Genomic DNA, 26,756 nt, shown 5'->3' on the forward strand with positions numbered 1-26,756 from the left:
AGTAAATAAATTCAAGCTTTCAAGTGAAAATTAGAATCTTGCTACCATAAACTTGACAATTTCTCAATACTCAAAAAGTTTTCTGATGTAGGTGGTTATATTCACAAATCTGATTTTTAAATTTTGATAGCGAGATGTATCTATGTTAACTCAGTGAACCAGTATTTTCCAAATGACGAATGTATGATGCTACAAAATCACACATGTATAAAAGTTCCACTCAAAGAGACAAACCAATAGATTTTACTGTAACAGAGAAAGTTCATCACTAAAGTTTCAGATTCCACATTGACAGTAGCCTATAACAAACTATACTTGTCAAGTTTTGGTGCACTGTCAAAAAAGAAAATCCACAATTTTCTGAAAAGACTATTCAAATGCCCTCCCTTTTCCACATACATATTTGTGTGAGGCCATGTTTTTTTCATTACGTCAACCAAAACAACATATTGCAACAGACTGAAAGCACAAGCATATATGAGAACCTAGCTATGGGACTTCCCTGGCAGTCCAGTGGTTAAGACTCCGTGCTCCCAATACAGGGGGCATGGGTTCCATGCCTGGTTGGGGGACTAAGATCCCACATGCCGCATGGCCAAAAAAAAATTAAAATAAGATAAAATGAGAACCTAGTTATGTTCAATTAAGCCAGACATTAGCATTTGCAAAAAATGTAAAACAATGCCTCTTCTTCCTAATTTTTTTGTTTTAGGAAATGGTTATTAAAAAAAAAGATATTTATGATAACATGTAATGGGTTTATCATTTTTTAAAATAAATTAATAAATATTTTTGAAGTTCTCTGTTTTAATTTCTAATGTAGTAAATATTAATAGATATAACACATTAAAAAAAGCTCTTTGGGGGAGAGTCTTCATTTTTAAGAGTATAAAGTGGTCCTGAGATCAAAAAATTTGAGAACTGGTGGATTAGAATACTGAGATGCAGGCAGAAAACTGCAAGGAAAAATTATAAAGTAATATTTTACATTGAATGTTCTTATAATAATTCTATCACTTTCAACTGTCATTAGAATCACAGAATTCTGCCTAAGAACACAAAAGAGCTTAAGTGACAGATGATATAAAATAAACAATAGTCAAATAACAGTGGTGATGTTTAGATCTCATTTGTGTCAAACCTTACTACATTAAAGATTATTCAGTTTTAGTGATCTTAAAGTAAATCACAAAAATTTTAAAAAGAATAAAAAATACATTTATCTAATGTTTCCTTTAAATTCATATCTAAAAATACTAAGGAATATTTTAAAGGTCCATATAAACCCAAATTACATGTAAAATAAGAATTAACAAAACCTGTAAAAAACCCCGCTAATTAGGATCTCCAAACTTCACAAGAGTATCAAAAAGATGAAACATTTATTTCATTTTGTTAGAGATAAAATTATCTAAAATAACAAAACTGTAGGTATAATAGAGAACTGAATCAACCAAACTTTTTTTCTCTTGAAAAATCTAGCTTCCAAATAAAATTTACTCAATTACCAGTACAAATACACCACACATAATGGAAAGAGCTGCCAAATTTTGAACCAAAAAGGCTTCTAACTTACTTCTCAATTGGAAGGACATGAGGCCCAGAGATGGAATAACGATATAGAAAAGTCAGAAACTTCCTGAATGCATCAAAAAAAGGCCAGTGAGAGAGAAGACAGATGCATTTACTAGTGTGAACTGTCTTGGAACTATCAGACTTCTCATCTGCTGATGATGCTAAACCCAAAAGAAATCTCTGTTTTTCTGTGAGATTCTCTTCGGAGTATGGTTCATAAAACTGAATAGCAGCACCATAGACCTGGAAAACAAGTAATATATTTGATAAATATGCCTTATATCATTTATTCCAATCACATCATTAGTTAAATATTTAATGGATGAGCTATATTAGGAGCCATTATGTGCCTATGAGCCAAGCAAGGTGCCAGGTACCAGAAACCCAGTGGTGAAGAGATAACACTCTTGCTTTCTTGAAGTACTACATCGACAACAACAACAACAAAACTACACAGCACAACTCTCATGTCTCATTATTGGGAAAAAAAAGGTGTTTTAATTAAATTGCATTTGTTTTATAAAGAGTAAAAGCAACTATATCAATATTCTCTATAAGAAAGTTATTGAAAATAATTATTTAATAGAGAGTGGGACAGAATTTTAGATAAGGAAATACAAATTCCAACTTCAGACAATTCACTGAATTTCTCTAGACCTCAATTTCCCAATATATAAAATGAAGATGTTAGACTAGATGATTTCCAAAGTCCATTCCAACAATATAACAGTTTATGATTCTAAATAACACTGCATATTTAATAATGTTTTTAGTATTACTTTAAAGTTTTTACAACACAGAAAATGAAGCAATGAAGGATCATCATTTGATGATGAAAAAAATCTTTCACTATATTCACAAAAAAAGCACTTGGGTATATGGGACAGAATGAAATTCTCTTTTCCTATGTCTCTGGATATATAGTTATTTTAACAAAGTGGAAAAGGTGCGCGTAATAGATTCAATTTAACCAGTTATTTTTTTCTATTGTTCCTGCATATGAAACTTAAGACTTGAAAATGTACAAGAAATTTGCAGATATCATTTGTTAAACATATAGTACCTTTTCAGCTGAGGCTCCAGTTAACACAAATGTAGAAAATACAGGGAGAGGGTATTTGCTATTTGATGGCCAACATTCAATAGTTGCACCCATTGGTAAACAAAATAGGGGAACAGATTCTGGGAGTGAGAATGACTCATAATCTTCTTGAGGGTATCTACAAATTAGACCTATAAAAACAATAATAAATATTAGCTCATCATGTCTTGAATTTAGGCGCTCATAATTTGAATGAGGCTAAAATGCTTTATTATTTAACACTTTTGGAAGACCAAAACATTACATATATGTTCACCAAGTAACTCTGAATACTTTAGTAGGATTCATATAGATTTTAATCCTCAAACTATTCATATTAACTACGTAATATTTATCAAGTTTCATCCACAAAGGCTAGTAAGGTAAACAATAAAGATTATTCTAAAGCAACATACACAAATATAAACACACTCCTAAAAATTCATTTTGTGGTCACACTGCCTTAAAGCATATAAACATACTATTTTTTTTTGAAATGTTCAAATGCATATATCCACTTCACTAGCTTTCAATAACTTTCCCTTAGGGTTTTTTTGACACATTAAAATAGATATTCTATAGGACTATATATATAACTTCTAGGACAAATACAAGAAAAATACACAAAAAAATAGAAGTCACATATTTACAATGTCTTTAAAATAGTGTCAGCTTAACCCCAGCTTCTGAATAATCCCAGAGTACATGAAAATAGAGTTTCAAGTGCCCATATTATTTCATGTTAAATAGACTAGTCTAGAGAGTAGTCCAGGTATCTTCTACCTAACAAACCCTCAGAGAAGACTCTTGTCCTGGATTTTGTGGGACTAGAAACAGAAAATAGGTTCCCTGACCTTGAACCCTTAAAGTCAAGTGGAAACCATCACCAGACATGATGTTAAATACAAAATGATAAACTAAGAATATGAGTGGCTGGTCTGCTACACTAATATCTGTTTGACTTTGGACAAATCATGTACCTATAGGTCTCTGGTTTTCTCAACTATAAAGTGAGATGAACTAGATATAGAGGTCCAAGGCAGTTCTAAAATTCTCTAATTATATGCTAGCCAGCCAGTTAATCCCATGAGGATTTACGGTTAACTCTCCATTACTTTCTCAAGTCATGAAGTAACGGTATAGCCTTTAAGTAACTATAGAAATAGCGATGAACTATGGACCCCAGAAAATCACAGGTAGAAGAAGTTAGGAGTCTAGGACACTAACTTTAAAAATTTATTTTTTAAAAGGTTGAATCTGCACTCTTGTACATAATTTGATATTTTGAGGTTTCTGGCAATTCAACTATGTATTATAAAATTACAAGTTAGTTTATAATATTTCAGATTATTTTCAAATATAATTACATATGAACTATAGATTTGATTAAATTTAATATAAATATTAAGGAAACATTAATTTAAAAGGACAATAAATACTTTTCCACATTTTCTACTGATTTAAAAACTTAAAGAGAACGATATCTACTTATTAGTTATTTACTTAAACCTAATATTTTAAAAACCTTGCCTTCTTTTAAAATTAATATTCCATTAAGCAGCCAATAAAGTATGGATGAAGACAAAACAATCAAAAGACATGGGTTATAGTCCCAGTCCTGACACTAACACATCGTAAGACAGATTTTGTTTTTTTTCTTTAATCTTATTGGCCCCATAATACATTTATAAAGTATTCCATGAAAAATTATACTTACCAGCTTTATAAGATATAGTGTTAGTCTTTGCCACCGATTTTTTATAACATAAGTACACTGCTGATCCCCACTGAATTAAAAAAAAAAGGAAATATCATTAAATTGTAAAAGGTAGTAACTTAATAAAATGGAATCTCTTTGATCTCTCCGGTATGTATTTCCTAAGATGTAGTGACAGATTTCTTTCTATTTTCACTTGGTTATTTTGTCAGCATTTTATTGGAGTTATTGCCTAATTTTCTTTCAGAAGTAAAATGTAACATATTTTCCCCTTGCGATAGCAATACCATGAGGATAACGACCCTTTAAAACAAAACTAAACCATAAAAAATTTAGATTTTATTCTAAGCCCAAACTCTGGGCAGAAATGATAAAAAGAAATACCTACTCGTGTATGTAGACCTTTCTTTTGATTCCACAACACCTTTCAGATATTGCCATATTTTTCTCCAGTTCTTTATACCAAAACTCAAGAGTTGTAATTTGCCATATCCATTTCCTCATTTCCTATTCTTTTTTTTTTTTTTTTTTTTTTGCGGTATGTGGGCCTCTCACTGCCGTGGCCTCTCCCATCGCGGAGCACAGGCTCCGGACGCGCAGGCCCAGCGGCCATGGCCCACGGGCCCAGCCGCTCCGCGGCACGCGGGATCCTCCCAGATCAGGGCACGAACCCGTGTCCCCTGCATCGGCAGGCGGACTCCCAACCACTGCGCCACCAGGGAAGCCCTCATTTCCTATTCTTTCATGAATCCATTCCAAACCAGGTTTTAATCCCATCATTTTTTTAAAAGAACACTTTAACGACTTTAATGATGCCAAATGTAACAGCTGATTCCCAGTCTTCATCTTTTTCAACCTCTCAGCAGATTTTGATACCACTAACGACTCCCTTCCTGAAACATTTTCCTGTCTTGGCTTTTGAGGCATCACACTCTCCTGGGTCCCTCGCCACCAAATCTCTGGCCAGTCCTCAGTCTCCCCTGTAGCATCTCCTCTCTTTTCCTGATCATTAAATGTGATATTTTCTTTACTTTCTCTAAATGATCTCATCTATTTAGTACCGCGCCTTTAAATAACAGCTACTCTTCAAAGAGTCTCAAATTCCTAGTCCCAGCTACCAATGAGATGAAGAAGACTATGGGTAAAGCAGATCTGGGGGCAAAGAAAAGGAGTTTTAGACATCTTAAGTTTGAAACATCTATTAGACATCCAAGCATAGAGTCAAATGGAGGTAAGGTGAGAAGTCTGAAACGGATATGTAACTTAGGAGATGTCACCACTTGACATGAGGTGGTGACAGATACATTCACAGAGCACATTTCCTCACCTCCTTCAGGCCTCAACTCAAATGTCACTTTATTAGACAGCCTTCCTTTCATCACCTTACATACAATAACAAGTCTCCCTCTACCCTCCCCAGTCCTTCCTACTGCCCCTATCTGTTTGTTTTTTTTTTTTTTCTTTTTTCCATGCATAGATAGCACTTACCACCACTGGGCATATTGTATATTCTCTAATTTATTATCTGCCTTCCACCACTAGAACATAAGCTCCATGATGGTAAGGGCTTTGTTTTGTCCACTGCTGTATCTAGCACCCAAAACAGTGCCTATTATGTAGAAATACTTAATAAATACTTGTTAAAGGAATGAATGTGAGGGGATGTGTTTGTGCATACATGATGGAGAGTGCCTGCATGGACCAGTACATGAGGACAGATACTTAGCACTGAGAACAAATATATAAAGAAAATACACTTATTTTAAGAAATACATTTTTTAAATTTTAAGAGATTACCATAACAAACACCCATTTACTCACCCCCTAGTTTTAACAAATGTTAACAATGACCTTATTTCCTTCCGATATTTTAATATATAAAGAAATAAAAAAATTACAGATTTAACTAAAACCTCATCTTCCATCCCTTTCTGTCCTCTAGAGATTGAGGCATCACCTTCCATCCCTTTCTGTCCTCTAACTACTAGCCTGAAGCTAGCGCATTTCATTCACATGCATTTTAAAAATTTCTACTACGTAAATATACACATCTTTAAGTACGTAAAGATGTTTTGTATGCTTTATGACTTTAATAAATGGTGATGCGCTGAATATACTCCTTTATGGCTTGCTTTCTCACTCATCAAAATGATTTTGAGAATTAGTTACGTTGATACAGATCTACTTGCTTCATCTGAACCGCTGGATAGTATTCCATTAATGAAAGAAACAGTTTCTTTTATCCATTCCCCTACTGAGGGACATTTAGGTTGTTTCCTTTTGGGGGAACTATTATGAACAATGATACAGTAAGTTGGCTCATCATCTAGAAATTTTGCACTTTCTCAAACATTTTTAATATGTCCCCAGCAGATTAGTATGTTAAATCCTAACTTATTTAGGACATTAAGTTATGCTCATTGCTCTGTTGGGATTTTATTTTTTAATAAACATTTCAATATTTTTGCATCAAAAGAATGGATGTATAAAATTCAAGTGGATATTATGAATGTAGGCAAACTGGACTTTTAGTTTATCGGGTGGGTAAAAAATTCATAAAGGGTCCTGTATTGCAATCTCAACTCCAGTTCCCAATAAGCCAAATTTGTAAAGATAACAAAATAACCTTCAATAACTTTTGTGATGATAAAAAAGGAACTATATATGACCATGTGGATACGGTAGAAACCGAAAGGAATATCCTAAAATAAAAAATAAAGACTTAAAGTAAAAGTTAGAAGGGCCCTGGAAGAAAAGAGCCAAGGATACAAGAAGCTTCTTCTAAATTTCTTCTTATACAAAGGTTCAGCAAAAAAGAAAGTAGGAAGAGCCATTGTTCTTAAAATACTTTAAACATTTAACCCATAAAATATCTGCACTGTGGTTTGTCATGGCAAAAACCTTTCTTCTGGAATTACGTGCATGATTTAACTACTTGGTTTGTTAATAACTCCACTTTTCTAAATCAACTTGCTAAATCAAACACTGACATTCCCGAAAAGTTGTAAAACAAGAGCCACTTGTAGAGAATATTAAAAAAATACTCTCAATGAGCTAAAAACTGAGGAGAAAGTCCCAAATTAGCCAAAAATTTGCTGTGCAAATCAAAGCACCTGGACTAAATATCCTTAACTACACATTTTTGCAGTTTTGGACCACATGACACTCTTAAGTTCTCTTCCAGCTCTAAAATATTCCTGTTCTATTCTAAATCAATCAAAGTCCAAATCACTTAAGGCTTATGGTTCAAAGGTTAAAAAACTAGTAACTCTTGAAAACTTTTGCCACAAGCTTTTATTTTTAAAAATATATTTATTATTTTTTAATTTTGTCTGCATCGGGTCTTGGTTGCTGCGAGCAGGGGCTACTCTTTGTTGTGGTGCTCCGGCTTCTCATTGTGGTGGCTAATCTTGTTGCGGAGCACAAGTTCTAGGTGCATGGGCTCAGCAGCTGTGGCTTGCGGGCTCTACAGCGCAGGCGCAGTAGTTGTGGCCCACGGGCTTAGTTGCTCTGCAGCCTGTGGGATCTTCCAGACTAGGGCTCGAACCCACATCCCCTGAGTTGGCAGGTGGATTCTTGACCACTGCACCACCAGGGAAGGCCCCTTGCCTTTTTTTTTTTAACATCTTTATTGGAGTATAATTGCTTTACAATGGTGTGTTAGTTTCTGCTTTATAACAAAGTGAATCAGTTATACATATACATATATCCCCATATCTCTTCCCTCTTGCGTCTCCCTCCCTCTCACCCCTCTAGGTGGTCACAAAGAACCGAGCTGATCTCCCTGTGCTATGCGGCTGCTTCCCACTAGCTATCTATTTTACATTTGGTAGTGTATGTATGTCCATGCCATTTTTTGATGATGGCCATTCTGACTGGTGTGAGATGATATCACATTGTAGTTCTGATTTGCATTTCTCTAATGATTAATGATTTTGAGCATTCTTTCATGTCTTTGTTGGTAATCTGTATATGTTCTCTGGTGAAATGTCTATTTAGGTCTTCTGCCCATTTTTGGATTGGGTTGTTTGTTTTCTTGATATCGAGCTGCGTGAGCTGCTTATAAGTTTTGGAGATTAATCCTTTGTCAGGTGCTTCATTTGCAAATATTTTCTCCCATTCTGAGGGTTGTCTTTTCATCTTGTTTATGCTTTCCTTTGCTGTGCAAAAGTTTTTAAGTTTCATTAGGTCCCATTTGTTTATTTTTGTTTTTATTTCCATTACTCTAGGAGGTGCATCAAAAAAGATCTTGCTGTGATTTATGTCATGGAGTGTTGTGCCTATGTTTTCCTCTAAGAGTTTGATAGTGTCTGCCCTTACATTTAGGTCTTTAATCCATTTTGAGTTTATTTTTGTGTATGGTGTAAGGGAGTGTTCTAATTTCATTCTTTTACATGTAGCTGTCTAGTTCTCCCAGCACCACTTATTGAAGAGGCTGTCTTTTCTCCACTGTATATTCTTGCCTCCTTTATCAAAGATAAGGTGACCATATGTGTGTGGGTTTATCTCTGGGATTTCTAACCTGTTCCACTGATCTATATTTGTTTTTGTGCCAGTAACATACTGTCTTGATTACTGTAGCTTTGTAGTATAGTCTGAAGTAAGGGAGCCTGATTCCTCCAGCTCCGTTTTTCGTTCTCAAGATTGCTTTGGCTATTCGGCGCCACCAGGGAAGCCTTGTAGTATCCTTCTTTGTCTCTTGTGATAGTCTTTGTTTTAAAGTCTATTTTGTCTGATATGAGAATTGCTAATCAAGTCCAGGAAGCACAGAGAGTCCCATACAGGATAAATCCAAGGAGAGACACACCAAGACATGTATTAATCAAACTATCAAAAATTAAACACAAAGAAAAAATATTAAAAGCAGCAAGGGAAAAACAACAAATAACATTTCTTTCTTTTTTCTTTTGTGTCTCAAACAAATTGTGAAATTTTTTGTTCTAGTTCTGTGAAAAATGTCAGTGGTAGTTTGATAGGGATTGCATTGTAACTGTAGATTGCTTTGGGCAGTAGAGTCATTTTCACTATGTTGATTCTTCCAATCCAAGAACATGGTATATCTCTCCATCTGTTGGTATCATCTTTAATTTCTTTCATCAGTGTCTTATAATGTTCTGCATACAGGTCTTTTGTCTCCTTAGGTAGGTTTATTCCTAGATATCTTATTCCTAGATTTATTTTATTTTATTTATTTATTTATTATTTATTTATTTTATTCCTAGATTTATTTTATTTATTCCTAGATATTTTATTCATTTTGTTGCAATGGTAAATGGGAGTGTTTCCTTAATTTCTATTTCAGATTTTTCAGCATTAGTGTATAGGAATGCCAGAGATTTCTGTGCATTAATTTTGTATGCTGCTACTTCACCAAATTCATTGATTAGCTCTAGTAGTTGTCTGGTGGCATCTTTAGGATTCTCTATGTATAGTAACATGTCAACTGCAAAGTGACAGCTTTACTTCTTCTTTTCCAATTTGGATTCCTTTTATTTCTTTTTCTTCTCTGATTGCGGTGGCTAAAACTTCCAAAACTATGTTGAATAATAAGGGTGAGAGTGGGCAACCTTGTCTTGTTCCTGATCGTAGTGGAAATGGTTTCAGTTTTTCACCACTGAGGACGATGTTGGCTGTGGATTTTTCATATATGGCCTTTATTATGTTGAGGTAAGTTCCCTCTATGCCTACTTTCTGCAGGGTTTTTATCATAAATGGTGTTGAATTTTGTCAAAACCTTTCTCTGCATCTATTGAGATGATCATACGGTTTTTCTCCTTTGATTTGTTAATATGGTGTATCACATTGATTTGTGTATATTGAAGAATCCTTGCATTCCTGGGATAAACCCCACTTGATCACGGTGTATGATCCTTTTAATGTGCTGTTGGATTCTGTTTGCTAGTATTTTGAGGATTTTTGCATCTATATTCATCAGTGATATTGGCCTGTAGGTGTCTTTCTTTGTGACATCTTTGTCTGGTTTTGGTATCAGGGTGATGGTGGCCTAGTAGAGTTTGGGTGTGTTCCTCCCTCTGCTACATTTTGGAAGAGTTTGAGAAGGATAGGTGTTAGCTCTTCTCTAAATGTTTGACAGAATTCGCCTGTGAAGGCGTCTGGTCCTGGGCTTTTGTTTGTTGGAAGATTTTTAATCACAGTTTCAATTTCAGTGCTTGTGATTGCTCTGTTCATATTTTCTATTTCTTCCTGGTTCAGTCTTGGAAGGTTATGCATTTCTAAGAATTTGTCCATTTTTTCCAAGTTGTCCATTTTTTTAAAATAAATTTATTTATTTTAGTTTATTTATCTTTGGCTGCATTGTGTCTTCATTGCCCCACGTGGGCTTTCTGTAGTTGCGGCAAGTAGGGGCTACTCTTCATTGCAGTGGGTGGGCTTCTCATTGCGGTGGCTTCTCTGGTTGCAGAGCACGGGCTCTAGGTGTGCGGGCTTCAGTAGTTGTGGCACATGGGCTCAGTAGTTGTGGCTTGCGGGCTCTAGAGTGCAGGCTCAGTAGTTGTGGCGCACGGGCTTAGTTACTCTGTGGCATGTGGGCTCTTCCCAGACCAGGGATCGAACCTGTGTCCACTGCACTAGCAGGCAGATTCTTAACCACTGCGCCACCAGGGAAGTCCCCAGGTTGTCCATTTTATTGGCATATAGTTGCTTTTAGTAATCTCTCATTATCCTTTGTATTTCTGCAGTGTCAGTTGTTACTTCTCCTTTTTCATTTCTAGTTCTATTGATTTGAGTTTTCTCCCTTTTTTTCTTGATGAGTCTGGCTAATGGTTTATCAATTTTGTTTATCTTCTCAAAGAACCAGCTTTTAGTTTTATTGATCTTCGCTATCATTACCTTCATTTCTTTTTCATTTATTTCTGATCTGATCTTTATGAGTTCTTTCCTTCTGCTAAGTTTGAGGGTTTTTTGTTCTTCTTTCTCTAAGTGTTTTAGGTGTAAGGTTAGGTTGTTTGAGATGTTTCTTGTCTCTTAAGGTAGGATTGTATTGCTATAAACTTCCCTCTTAGAACTGCTTTTGCTGCATTCTATAGGTTTTGGGTCATCATGTTTCCATTGTCATTTGTATCTAGGTATTTTTTGATTTCCTCTTTGATTTCTTCAGTGATCTCTTGGTTATTAACTAGTGTATTGTTCAGCCTCCATGCATTTGTATTTTTTACAGATTTTTTCCTGTAATTGAAATCTAGTCTCATAGTGATGTGGTCGGAAAAGATGCTTGATATGATTTCAATTTTCTTAAATTTACCAAGGCTTGATTTGTGACCCAAGATATGATCTATCCTGGAGAATGTTCCATGAACACTTGAGAAGAAAGTGTATTCTGTTGTTTCTGGATGGAATGTCCTATAAATATCAATTAAGTCCATCTTGTTTAATGTATCATTTAAAGCTTGTGTTTCCTTATTTATTTTCATTTTGGATGATCTGTCTACTGGTGAAAGTAGGGTGTTAAAGTCCCCTACTATGAATGTGTTACTGTCGATTTCCCCTTTTATGGCTGTTAGTATTTGCCTTATGTATTGAGGTGCTCCTACGTTGGGTGCATAAATATTTACAATTGTTATATCTTCTTCTTGGAATGATATGCTGATCATTATGTAGTGTCCTTTTTTTTTTTCTTTTGTTTTTGTTTTTATTTGCGGTATGTGGGCCTCTCACTGTTGTGGCCTCTCCTGTTGCGGAGCACAGGCTCCAGACACGCAGGCTCAGCGGCCATGGCTCACGGGCCCAGCCACTCCGCGGCATGTGGGATCTTCCTGGACCGGGGCACGAACCCGTATCCCCTGCATCAGCAGGCGGACTCTCAACCACTGCGCCACCAGGGAAGCCTTGTGGTATCCTTCTTTGTCTCTTGTGAATAGTCTTTGTTTTAAAGTCTATTTTGTCTGATATGAGAATTGCTAATCAAGCCCAGGAAGCACAGAGAGTCCCATACAGGATAAATCCAAGGAGAGACACACCAAGACATGTATTAATCAACGTATCAAAAATTAAACACAAAGAAAAAATATTAAAAGCAGCAAGGGAAAAACAACAAATAACATACAAGGGAATCCCATAGGGTTAACAGCTGATCTTTCAGGAGAAACTCTGCAAGCCAGATGGGAGTGGCAGGACATATTTAAAGTGATGAAGGGGGAAAACCTACAACCAAGATTACTCTACCCAGCAAGGATCTCATTCAGATTTGACGGAGAAACTAAAACCTTTACAGACAAGCAAAAACTAAGAGAATTCAGCACCACCAAACCAGCTCTACAACAAATGCTAAAGGAAATTCTCTAGGCAGCAAACACAAGAGAAGGAAAATACCTACAAAAACCCAAAACAATTAAGAAAATGGTAATAGGAACATACATATCAATACTTACCTTAAATGTAAATGGATTAAATGCTCCAACCAAAGGACATAGACTGGCTGAATGGATACAAAAACAAGACCCGTATATATGCTGTCTACAAGAGACCCACTTCAGACCTAGGGACACATACAGACTGAAAGTGAGGGGATGGAAAAAGATATTCTATGCTATAAGCTTTTATTTATTTATTTATTTATTTTTTGCGGTACATGGGCTTCTCACTGTTGTGGCCTCACCTGTTGCGGAGCACAGGCTCCGAACGCGCAGGCTCAGCGGCCATGGCTCATGGGCCTAGGCGCTCCACGGCACGTGGGATCTTCCCAGACCGGGGCACGAACCCGTGTACCCTGCATCGGCAGGCAGACTCTCAACCACTGCGCCAACAGGGAAGCCCGCCATAAGCTTTTAATGGGAGGTGAGAAGTGGGGGAAACATTTTTTGAGGCCAAAGCTGTAAACCTGGTACAAAAATCATGTATGAACTTGGGGAAAGACTCAACATGCATTTCCTCATGTCCATTAGACTGTTTTTTGGGTTTGGGTTTTTTTCCTCCTGGTTTTGAAAACTAGTAGATGCTTTCAATCAAGCCACCTAATCTCCCCAAATCAAAAATAAGCTATAATAACTATACCCTTGAGTATTATCCACACATCAATAATTTAAATCTAACCTTTGTCTGATTCTCTATATAAACATTTGGCAGATATGAAAACAAGTCACCTGCATTGCATGTCTATTTTAGTTTTTCTGAACGAGTTAGAAGTCATTGTACGTCTCCTACAGAGATCTAAATTTGCTTTTACTACCTTATAGTCAATGGAAACAAAGATTGTTAAAAGATATAAACCACAACCCATTGCTTAAAATAAGACCCTACAACTAAGATTAGGGAAATTTCTCTATATTCAGGACTGATACTAGATTTAAGAGTAAGAAAATAGGATGGCGGAGTAGAAGGACGTGCTCTCACTCCCTCTTGCAAGAACACCAGAATCACAACTAGCTGCTGGACAATCATCGAAAGGAAGACACTGGAACTCACCAAAAAAGATACACCACATCCAAAGACAAAGGAGAAGCCACAATGAGACGGCAGGAGGGGCGCAATCACAGTAAAATCAAATCCCATAACTGATGGGTGGGTGACTCACAGACTGGAGAACACTTATACCACAGAAGTCAACCCACTGGAGTGAAGGTTCTGAGCCCCACATCAGGCTTCCCAACCTGGCGGTCTGGCAACGGAAGGAGGAATTCCTACAGAATCAGACTTTGAAGTTTAGTGGGAATTGACTGCAGGACTTCGACAGGACTGGGGGAAACAGAAACTCCGGTCTTGGAGGGCACACACAAAGTAGTGTGCACATTGGGACACAGGGGAAGGAGCAGTGGCCCTATAGGAGACTGAACCAGACCTACCTGCTAGTGTTGGAGCCTCTCCTGCAGAGGTGGGAGGTGGCTGTGGCTCACCATGGGGACAAGGACACTGGCAGCAGAAGTTCTGGGAAGTACTCCTTGGTGTGAGCCCTCCCAGAGTCTGTCATTAGCCCCACCAAAGACCCCAAGTAGGCTCCACTGTTCGGTTGCCTCAGGCAAAACAACCAACAGGGAGGGAACCCAGCCCCGCCCATCAACAGTCAAGCAGATTAAACTTTTACTGAGCTCTGCTCACCAGAGCAACAGTCAGCTCTACCCACCACCAGTCCCTCCCATCAGGAAACTTGCACAAGCCTCTTAGATAGTCTCATCCACCAGAGGGCAGACAGCTGAAGCCAAGAAAAACTACAATCCTGCAGCCTGTGGAACAAAAACCACATTCACAGAAAGATAGACAAGATGAAAAGGCAGAGGGCTATGTACCAGATGAAGGAACAAGATAAAACGCCAGAAAAACAACTAAATAAGGTGGAGATAGGCAACCTTCCAGAAAAAGAATTCAGAATAATGATAGTGAAGATAATCCAGGACCTCGTAAAAAGAAGATGCAAGAAATGTTTAACGAAGACCTAGAAGAATTAAAGAACAAACAGAGATGAACAATACAAAACTGAAATGAAAACTACACTAGAAGGAATCAATAGCAGAATAACTGAGGCAGAAGAACGGATAAGTGACCTGGAAGACAGAATGGTGGAATTCACTGCTGCCAAACAGAATAAAGAAAAAGAATGAAAAGAAATGAAGACAGCCTAAGAGACCTCTGGGACAACATTAAGCGTAACAACATTCGCATTATAGGGGTTCCAGAAGGAGAAGAGAGAGAGAAAGGACCAGAGAAAATATTTGAAGCGATTATAGTCAAAAACTTCCCTAACATGGGAAAGGAAATAGCCACCCAAGTCCAGGAAGCTCAGAGAGTCCCATACAGGATAAACCCAAGGAGAAACACACTGAGACACATAGTAATCAAATTGGCAAAAATTAAAGACAAAGAAAAATTACTGAAAGCAGCAAGGGAAAAATGACAAATAACATACAAGGGAACTCGCATAAGGTAAACAGCTGGTTTCTCAGCAGAAACTCTACAAGCCAGAAGGGAGTGGCATGATATACTTAAAGTGATGAAAGGGAAGAACCTACAACCAAGATTACTCTACCCAGCAAGGATCTCAATTAGATTCGATGGAGAAACCCTAATCAAAAGCTTTACAGACAAGCAAAAGCTAAGAGGATTCAGCACCACCAAACGAGCTCTACAACAAATGCTAAAGGAACTTCTCTAAGTGGGAAACACAAGAGAAGAAAAGGACCTACAAAAACAAACCCAAAACAATTAAGAAAATGGTCATAGGAACATACATATCGATAATTACCTTAAACGTGAATGGATTAAATGCTCCAACCAAAAGACACAGGCTTGCTGAATGGATACAAAAATAAGACCCATATATATGCTGTCTACAAGAGACCCACTTCAGCCCTAGGGACACATAAACTGAAAGTGAGGGGATGAAAAAAGATATTCCATGTAAATGGAAATCAAAGAAAGCTGGAGTAGCTATACTCATATCAGATAAAATAGACTTTAAAATAAAGAATGTTACAAGAGACAAGGAAGGACACTGCATAATGATCAAGGGATCAATCCAAGAAGATGTAACAATTATAAATATATATGCACACAACATAGGAGCACCTCAATACATAAGGCAACTGCTAACAGGTATAAAGAGGAAATCAACAGTAACACAATAATAGTGGGGGCTTTAACACCTCACTTACACCAATGGACAGATCATCCAAAATGAAAATAAACAAGGAAACATAAGCTTTAAATGGCACAATAGACCAGACAGATTTAATTGATATTTATAGGACATTCCATCCCAAAACACCAGACTACACTTGCTTCTCAAGTGCACACGGAACATTCTCCAGGATAGATCACATCTTGGGTCACAAATCAAGCCTCAGTAAATTTAAGAAAATTGAAATCATATCAAGCATCTTTTCTGACCACAACGCTACGAGATTAGAAATGAATTACAGGGAAAAAAACTTAAAAAACACAAACACATGGAGGCTAAACAATATGTTACTAAATAACCAAGAGATCACTGAAGAAATCAAAAAGGAAATACCTAGAGACAAATGATAATGAAAACATGATGATCCAAAACCTATGGGATGCAGCAAAAGCAGTTCTAAGAGGGAAGTTTATAGCTATACAAGCCTACCTCAAGAAACGAGAAAAATCTCAAATAAACAATCTAACCTTACACCTAAAGGAACCAGAGAAAGAAGAACAAAGAAAACTCAAAGTTAGCAGAAGGAAAAAAATCATAAAGATCAGAGCAGAAATAAATGAAATAGAAACAAAGAAAACAGTAGCAAAGATCAATAAAACTAAAAGCTGGTTCTTTGAGAAGATAAACAAAATTGATAAACCATTAGCCAGACTCATCAAGAAAAAGAGGGAGAGGACTCAAATCAACAAAATTAGAAATGAAAAAGGAGAAGTTACAACAGACACCACAGAAATACAAAGCATCCTAAGAGACTACTACAAGCAACTCTATGCCAATAATATGCACAACCTGGAAGAAATGGACAAATTCTTAGAAAGGTATAACCTTTCACGACTGAACCAGGAAGAAATAGAGAATATGAACAGACCAATTACAAGTAATGAAATTGAAACTGTATTAAAAATCTTCCAACAAACAAAAGTCCAGGACCAGATGGCTTCAAAGGTGAACTCTATGAAACATTAACATAAGAGCTAACACTCATCCTTCTCAAACTCTTCCAAAAAATTACAGAGGGAGGAACACTCCCAAACTCACTCTATGAGGCCACCATCCCCCTGATACCAAAACCAGACAAAGATACTACAAAAACAGAAAATTACAGAACAATATCACTGATGAATATAGATGCAAAAATCCTCAACAAAATACTAGCAAACAGAATCCAACAACACATTAAAAGGATCATACACCATGATCAAGTGGGATTTATCCCAGGGATCCAAGTATTCTTCAATATATGCAAATCAATCAATGTGATACACCATATTAACAGATTGAATAAAAACCATATGATCATCTCAATAGATGCAGGAAAAACTTTTGACAGAATTCAACACCCATTTATGAAAAGAACTCTCGAGAAAGTGGGCACAGAGGGAACCTACCTCAACATAATAAAGGCCATATATGACAAACCCACAGCAAACATCATTCTCAGTGGTGAAAAACTGAAAGCATTTCCACTAAGATCAGTAACAAGACAAGGAGGTCCACTCTCACCACTATTATTCAACATAGTTTTGGAAGTCCTAGCCAGAGAAGAAAAAGAAATAAAAGGAATACAAATTGGAAAAGAAGAAGTAAAACTGTCACTGCTTGCAGATGACATGATACTATACATAGAGAAGCCTAAAAATGCCACCAGAAAACTACTAGAGCTAATCAATGAATTTGGTAAAGTTGCAGGATACAAAATTAATGCACAGAAATCTCTTGCATTCCTATACACTAATGTTGAAAAATCTGAAAGAGAAATTAAGGAAACACTCCCATTTACCATTGCAACAAAAAGAATAAAATACCTAGGAATAAACCTACCTAAGGAGACAAAAGACCTGTATGCATAAAATATTTATTTAGACACTGATGAATGGAATTAAACATGATACCAACAGATGGAGAGATATACCATGTTCTTGGATTGGAAGAATCAATATTGTGAAAATGACTCTACTACCCAAAGCAATCTACAGATTCAATGCAATCCCTATCAAATTACCAATGGCATTTTTTACAGAACTAGAACAAAAAATCTTAAAATTTGTATGGAGACACAAAAGACCCCGAATAGCCAAGGCAGTCGTGAGAAAGAAAAACAGAGCTGGAGGAATCAGACTCCCTGACTTCAGATTATACTACAAAGCTACAGTAATCAAGACAATATGGTACTGGCACAAAAACAGAAACATAGATCAATGGAACAAGATAGAAAGCCCAGAGATAAAGCCACGCACCTATGGTCAACTAATCTATGACAAAGGAGGCAAGAATATACAATGGAGAAAAGACAGTCTCTTCAGTAAGTGGTGTTGGGAAAACTGGACAGGTACATTTAAAAGAATGAAATTAGAACACTCCCTAATACCATACACAAAAATAAACTCAAAATGGATTAGAGACCTAAATGTAAGACAGGACACTATAAAACTCTTAGAGGAAAACATAGGAAGAACACTCTTTGACATAAATCACAGCAAGATCTTTTTTGATCCACCTCCTAGAGTAATGGAAATAAAAACAAAAATAAACAAATGCAAAGGAAAGCATAAACAAGATGAAAAGACAACCCTCAGAATGGCAGAAAATATTTGCAAATGAATCAACGGACAAAGGATTAATCTGCAAAATATATAACCAGCTCATGCAACTCAATATTAAAGCAAGGAACAACCCAATCCAAAAATGGGCAGAAGACTAAACACACATTTCTCCAAAGAAGACATACATATGGCCACGAAGCACATCAAAAGCTGCTCAACATCACTAATTATTAGAGAAATGCAAATCAAAACTACAATGAGGTATCACCTCAAACCAGTTAGAATGGGCATCATCAGAAAATCTACAAACAACAAATGCTGGAGAGGGTGTGGAGAAAAGGGAACCCTTGCACTGTTGGTGGGAATGTAAAATGATACAGCCACTATGGAGAACAGTATGGAGGTTCCCTAAAAAACTAAAAATAGAATTACCATATGATCCAGCCATCCCCCTACTGGGCATATACCCAGAGAAAACCATAATTCAAAAAGACACATGCACTACAATGTTCATTGCAGTACTATTTACAATAGCCAGGTCATGGAAGCAACCTAAATGCCCATCAACAGAAAAATGGATAAAGAAGATGTGGTATATATATATATATATACAATGGAATATTACTCGGCCATAAAAAGGAAAGAAATTGGGTCATTTGTTAAGATGTGGATGGATCTAGAGACTGTCATACAGAGTGAAGTAAGTCAGAAAGAGAAAAACAAATATCGTATATTAACACATGTATGTGGAACCTAGAAAACTGGTACAGATGAACCGGTTTGCAGGCCAGAAGTTGAGACACAGATGTAGAGAACAAACGTATGGACACCAAGGGGGGAAAGACGCAGGGGGGTGGGGATGGTGATGTGCTGAATTGGGCGATTGGGATTGACATGTATACACTGATGTGTATAAAATTGACGACTAATAGGAGCTTGCTGTATAAAAAAATAAAATAAAATTCAAAAATTAAGAAAAAAAGAGTTAAGAAAATAAACATTTAAGAGGTTTTTATTCCTATAATGTTTCTTAAGAGAACTGAGAGGACCTTAAACACTGGGCAAAAATAAAATAAAACAACTCTTCCTTGCTGTATGTCAATTATATCTCAATAAAACTGAAAAAAAAGAAAATCTCATCCTCAGTCGTTAAATGCACATAAAAGGGACTGAATAAGCAGAGTTAACTAAGGAATAATTAATAACAGCTAATGTTTACATAGCACTTACTAGGTACTATCCTAAGTTCTTTACAGATATGAAACATTTAATCTTCACAAAAAGCCTGTGAAATAAAATACTACTTTATCCTTGTTTCATGCATGAGGAAACTGAGGCACAAAGAGTCCAAGAACTTGTCCAAGACATGCATCTGGAATGCAAATCCAGCAGGTTAGCTGGAGTCCATTCTGTTCACACTATGTTACACTGCCTCTTTATTCTTTCAGCAGAGAATTAATGCTCTCTGACAACACTGGGACCAATACTTTAGAGTAAGGAAAAATAGGAACTCATGTCTGGTTTTGGTTTCAGTGCAACAAGTCTACCTTGAACACTTTGATTAATTAATAAGACCTAGAAATGGTTCTAATGACATTGGCGATTTCCTTTGAACACAAAACTAACAAATCTATAAAATAAAGGAAAATTCACCAATGGGAAAAGGGCAAGTATCTGTGAGCCTGAACAGTCTTGCTAAAACACCAAACCAAATCTTGAAACAAGGTTAAGCTGGACATCAGATTATGGAAGAGTTCAAAAACCCTTCTTGCCATCACTATCAATACCACATGAGGCCTGTAAAACTTACTTGCTACCATGATCTTCTTCCTCCACCATAACTCCACTGTCACATGTAATCATCAAATCAAAATGCAAGGATAGCATGAAAGAATAGGGTATTTTGTATATGAATGGCTGTTGACAAGTAGGGGTCACATAGCTGCAAATAACTCTTTTAGGATACAAATGAGATACCGTCAGCATCCGTTTTTCGAATTACCTATTTAAACATTTTAAACGAATACTGCTACTACCTTAAAACTGCAGATTTTTCTAAAAGAAAATTTGGAATTGAAAGGTATTTACAGATAATAAACTAACACATATATAGTGTTTTCTTATATGTTCTGGAACATGATTCTAAATTCATTTAACCATCACAATTACTTATAAGGTAGATGCTACTATCACTCTCATTTTACAATTGTGAAACTGAGGCACAGAGAAGTTATGTTACTTTCTCAAGGTCACAAAGCCAATAAGTGTCAGAGATAGGATTCATATCCAGACACTCCAGCTCCAGAGTCTGTGCTTTGAACCACTTGGCTATACTGATCTTAACCACTACACAATACAGATCTATTTTACTATCTTATTGAGGGGGTTAAAAACATTTTCAGACTCCTAAAATTTGTGTTGTATCCAGTCACATATCAATACACTCCATTTCTTTTTCTTGTAGCTTTACCTAAAGCTTCAGTATTTCTCTTCTTGCTAGCTTAAAAGAAGAGAGCACATAAGAGCTCAATAAATGTAAATTATTTTAGGAAGTATGTAGTTCTAACTATGGTCATAACAGCTTTGCTTGTAATATAAAAAACTTAGAATCTAAATGTCTTACAATAGAAGATGGAATAAATTGTGGCACATCCACTTAATGTAGTAATATTTAGCCATTCAAAGCTGTTATATATGAAAAGATGTTAAACCTCCACAATAATCAAAGAAATGCAAATTAAAATTAGAATGATTTCTTCTTATTAGATAGTCAATAATTAAAAAGGGATTGATAACAACCAGTGTTGGTGAGGTACAGGACCTGGGAAAGGGCATTCTTATACAGTACGGTTGCTGGAAATATAAACTGTCACAACTTTTTCAGAGCAATCTGTCAACACTTCTCAAAATGTACACCATACCCATCAATTCTAGTTACAATTATTTACTCTTCCAGAAACACTCCAATAAATATACAAAGAAAAAGGCACAAAATTGATCAAAGCAGCATTATGAGTAATGGGAAAAACTGGAAATAACTTGTATTCATCATTCTTCATTTGTATTTTCTGGAATACTATACAATCACTGAAAGAATTAAGTAGAGAGTTATATTAACTGATAAAGATGGATAGTTAAAAAAAAGCTTATATCAGAATATATTGAAATTTCCAATTTTTGAAAAATAAAGGATGAATTTATCCATATTACATATACTCCACATATGTGCACACAAAAGGGTCTGGAAGGATACAAGCCAAATTGTTAATTGTTAATCCTGGCAAAGGATCACAAAAGATGGAAGCAGGAACAAGAACTTTCGCTCTTTACTTCCTAGATGTATGATTTGCTCCCCTCCCCCTCTCAATTTTTTTTTTGACTATAAATTTCTTTTTAAAATTTAAAACAGCAATTTAGAAAAAAAGATAATTACAATTACAGATCATGCATGGCCTTAAGGCTACTGGAAGGACTCTGGCTTTTACTAAGAGTGAGATGGGAAGCCATTAAGGGTTGTAAACCAAAGAGAGAGCTGATCTAATTTGTTTTGCTATGTGAAGAATAGGCTGTAGGAAGAAGTAGAAGCAGTGATCAGCTAAACCAGGGGTCTGGCAAACTACGGCTTGTGTTTGACCCAAGGCCTGTTTTTGTACAACTGAGCTAAGACTGGTAAAAAGGTTGTTTTTAAAACAAAGGATGAATTTGCGACAGAGCCTGTATATGACCTACAAAAGCTAACTTATCATTTAGCCCTTTATTCAAAAGTTTGCCTAACTCCTGAATTAGGAGACCACTGCAATAATCCAGTTAAGAGATGATTATGGCTTGGATCAGGGCTGCAGCACGTGGAGAAGCTGAGAAGTGTTCAAGTTCAAAATATGTTTTGAAATGAAAGGCAACAGAATTTACAGAAGAAGTGAATGAGAGGTAGAAGATAAAGGTTAAGGATTACTCCAAGGATTTTTAGTCTGAGTAACTACAAGAGTGGAATTTCCTTTTACTAGAGGAGGAAAATTATGGGGATAAGTAGATTTGGAGAGGGACACTAGGAGTTCAGTTTTGGACATGTTAAATTTGAGATAACCTATTTGATAAGATATCCAAGAAGAGATAATGAATTAGAAAGATGGGGGGACACAGAAATTTAGAAGTCATCCACACATAGCCTGTATTTAAATGATTAAATCATCAATGAAGTGAGTTTAGATTTAAAGATAAATGGTCTGAAGACTGAACCCTGGGGCACTCTGTTGTGTTGCAGTTAGGGAATTGGGAAGAAATTAGCAAAGGCAGAAGGGGAATAACTGGTGAGGTAGGAGGGAAAAAGCCAGAGAGCACAGAGGATAGAGACTGACTCTTCTCTTCCTGCCACTGTTTCAAGAAGGGAGAAGTGATCATCTATGTCTAAATGTACTAAAAAATTAAGATGAAGAGTTGATTACTGGATTCAACAAGTGCAATCTTGGTGGAATGATGGAGACAAAAGCCTAACTGGAAAGAGTCAAAGTGAGGAAGGAGACAGAATACAGTCAACTCTTGAGATGTTTTATTATAAAGAACAATCAAATGGGGGAACAGATGCAGTGGGATATAAAGATCAAGAAGCTTTGTAAAGATGGGAGGTATTGTAACATGCTTTTGCATGCTGGAGGAAATAACCCACTAGAGAATGAAAAACTGATGATTCAAAAAAAAGTAGGGAGGATTGCTGAATCTATGTCTCAAATAGGTGAGTATACAGGATCTAGTGCGCAAGTGGAGGGGTTACCCTTGGTGAGTGCATCACTTTTGCAGTAAGGGGGAAAAATTATTTAATCACCAAAAAAAAGAAAGCTTTTTGCACAGCTCTTTTTGAAAGTACAACTAAATTACTTTCCTAAAAATAAAATATCTGACATCTTTAAAAAATCTATTTTTTAATTCAGTAATTGTGCTAGGCTGTTTCCCAAAGATTTATTTTAAATTATGCTCTTTTCATCCGTGGCTAATTTTATCAGTGCAAAAGAGTCACTTACCATACTGTTATTGAGATTCTTGTCAACTTTGCAGAATGTGTGTGGTGGACTTTCTCCTTTACTGGGTATAATAATACATATGTCTGTAACAGCCAACGTATTCTGAGTCATGTTTTCAGAGGCTCTTCGGTAAGTGATATAAATTCTTTGTGATGAGGTACTGCCGCTAATATTTGCAGGGCGTCCGTAAGGAGTACTCTGGATAACTTCACACCCCTGTTTCAATCTTTCTTTCCAGTCATATAAAACCCTAAAAAATAAATAAAATAAATTAGTACACAATTACAAAGCACCTGCAAATATGAAAGGTAATATTGTCAGGAATCATAAACTGATCCTTAAATGTAGCAGATATTCCAATTGTACTGCAAGTTTGAATGCACCATCCCATATAAAATTAAAGAATAACTGGGAACTTCTCTTGTGGCACAGTGGTTAAGACTCCGTGCCCCCAATTCAGGGGACCCCGGGTTCAATCCCTGGTCTGGGAACTAGATCCCACATGCATGCCGCAACTAAGAGTTTGCATGCCACAACTACAGAGCCAGCGAGCCGCAACTAAAGGAGTCCTCAAGCTGCAACTAAGGAGCCCAAGTGCCGCAACTAAGGAGCCTGCCTGCCACAACTAAGACCCAGCGCAACCAAATAAATAAATAAATATTTTTTAAAATAAAAATAAATTAAAAATTAAAGAGTAACTGTTTTCCCTACCAAAAATTAATAATGTAAGGAAAATTTATATTAACCTCTGTTTATTGACATAAACCAGAGAATAGCAATTTTGTGCAAAGGTACTTATTTTAGCATTCCATTTAAGAGATAGATAGCTAGATAGACAGATGGACAGATAGGTGTATGTATGTATGTATGTCTCTAAAACCAAGCATCATCTTTAGAAAAAGCAACCTTGTATTTTGACCAAAGTTAAAATTTTACAAAAGGCTCCTTGCCATACAGTAGAGAACTTGCTTGCACACTTTTACCTCCAATACTTCCTTCAGCTTTAAGAGAGAGTTTTAAGGCTTTCAAAAGAGTAAATGACCTTAAGTCTATCTTTCATCAAAAGTACAAGTGAAAGTTTCCCCCTGCTCCTTTATGGTAAAATCATACGTTTTTAATAAAGGACAGGCCAGGCACCCATTCCTTAAGTTTTCTAAATACTATTACTTAAAGTACTCTGGAAAACAAAGAAAACATCATGCTTGAATAATATTAGTTTATTCCCTCACAGAATTCACTAATTTGTACTTTAATGCTAAGTCTTTGGCATTAGCAAAAAAAAATTAAAGCCCTATTATATTAAATATTTCTTTATTTGTTATAAAAATTATTATAGAAGGTAATGTCCCCAACATCAATCAGTATTCCCTTTTATAAAATCCCATTATACAAATAAAATTTAGTGTAAAAAATTGGTCAAATTATTTCTTTCTAATATAATTTTTAATTTCCCTTTTGTCTCAGCTGTCAGCAAACTTAAAAATTTTTTTCTTTAAACATTCTATTTTGAAAGTTTAGAGTGAAATTTGATGCTTAATCATAGCAGCTATGTATATCCCAATGTTAGCCTAATTGCTTACTCCTCCTCCTCTTGATCTTGCTTTTCTGTCTTGTTTTTTCTTAATCCTAAAAAATGGCATTGTCAAACTATTATATATAGAATGGATAAACAACAAGGTCCTACTGTATAGCACAGGAAACTATATTCAATATTGAGGTAAACTATAATGGAAAAGAATATAAAAAATATATGTATAACTAATCACCTTGCTGTAAAGTAGAAATTAATTACAACATTGTAAATCAACTATACTTCAATTTTAAAAAATAAATAAGTAAAAAAAATTTTTAAGGCATTATAACAGAGAAGTTAGACATATCTGAATTCGAACCCCTACCACCTGGTACCAGCTGTATTATCTTAGGCAGTTACTTAACTTCTCTGATCCTTATACTATTCAACTATAAAATTTAAAAATCTAGCTCATAGGATCTTGGCAGAATTAGATGAGAGTACAAGTAGGGTCTCCCAAATAATGTCTGGCATACAGATGTTCAACTGAAAACAAGAAAAGAAAAATACAACACACAGAACAACAAACCACTATTTACTACCTCAAATTCTTAAAAGACATGGAATATAAGTACATTTTATATATAAGCTACCTATTTTCTTTAATCAGGTATTGTGCTGTTGCATATATTACCTGTATCACTATTTTTGATTTTTATATTGTTGGGTAACTTTTCTTATCTATTTAAACTATAAGCTTAGTTTAAAGGCAATAATGATGTTATATCCTCCACAATGACAAATATATGAAAATAGCCATAAGAGTGGTTAATTTATTCATTCCAGTCCAAGTCCTTTCCTGTTGGAGAATCCTTCCTATGCCTGGAAAATTCCTCATCTCTAATTTAGGCAGCTCCAACACCTTGTCTAACAAGAATCTGCAACATTCCCTTCATTTTATTTGCAAACTAGAATTCTGACAGTGATCACTGATCATAGGAGCAACTTAACGTAATCTTTTAAAAATATGATCTAATAGCTGGCTTATTTTCCCAAATATGTAAACTTCATATGAAGCAATATTATACCTGTTCTGAAACCCACTTAAAGTTACTGTAATTAATTCATGAATTAACACAATAAAGACTGCATTTAATATAACTTTTATCAAACATTAAGTAACAGAATTTTAAAAGTAGAAGAATGTTCAGGAGCTCTTCCAATTCATCCTATCTCCCCTTAGGTATGAGTAAACATGGCTATTCACTTTCAGACTTAATATATTGGGAGATGGAACTTTTATAGCCCTTCTACTGATGTTAGTAGGGACATTGCTATCGTCCTTATTTTTAACCAGAATATTTTAAGTTAAGCCTATCCCCTTTTGCAACAGAGCCATGGAAACAAGGAAGTTAATCTTCATTCCCTATAAACCCTTCATCTATCGTGAAGACATTATTAGAGCTACTCTTAGCCTACCTTTGGCCTTTTTCTTTCAGTTTTTCAGGGAGAATCTTCTACATAAATAAATACATATGTATATATATATATATTTACATTTATATATTCCTCTTTTACATATATATTCCTCTTTTTTTAAAAAAACCCAATCGTTGCAGAAATTGACAAGGTGATCCTAAAATTCATAGGAAAATTCAAGGGACCCAGAATAACCAAAACAATTTT

The 26,756-nt window shown here is 35.8% G+C and overlaps 1 protein-coding gene across 6 annotated transcripts in view; it reads right to left on the reverse strand.

The window, feature by feature from the left end:
* DENND4A (DENN domain containing 4A) overlaps positions 1–26,756 on the reverse strand; it is a 135,096-nt gene that overhangs the window by 69,070 nt on the left and 39,270 nt on the right. For all 6 annotated transcript variants that reach the window (XM_082649668.1, XM_082649667.1, XM_082649666.1 and 3 more), the window contains exons 4-7: positions 23,558–23,807; positions 4,374–4,443; positions 2,639–2,808; positions 1,577–1,818 (exon numbers count right to left, since the gene is read on the reverse strand). In XM_082649668.1, the coding sequence (XP_082505794.1) occupies positions 1,577–1,818; positions 2,639–2,808; positions 4,374–4,443; positions 23,558–23,807 (732 nt within the window). The remainder of the gene's footprint in view (positions 1–1,576; positions 1,819–2,638; positions 2,809–4,373; positions 4,444–23,557; positions 23,808–26,756) is intronic.

Source organism: Grampus griseus (genome assembly GCF_964374135.1).
Source record: "Grampus griseus genome assembly, chromosome: 2".
In the NCBI taxonomy this organism is placed as follows: Eukaryota; Metazoa; Chordata; class Mammalia; order Artiodactyla; family Delphinidae; genus Grampus; species Grampus griseus.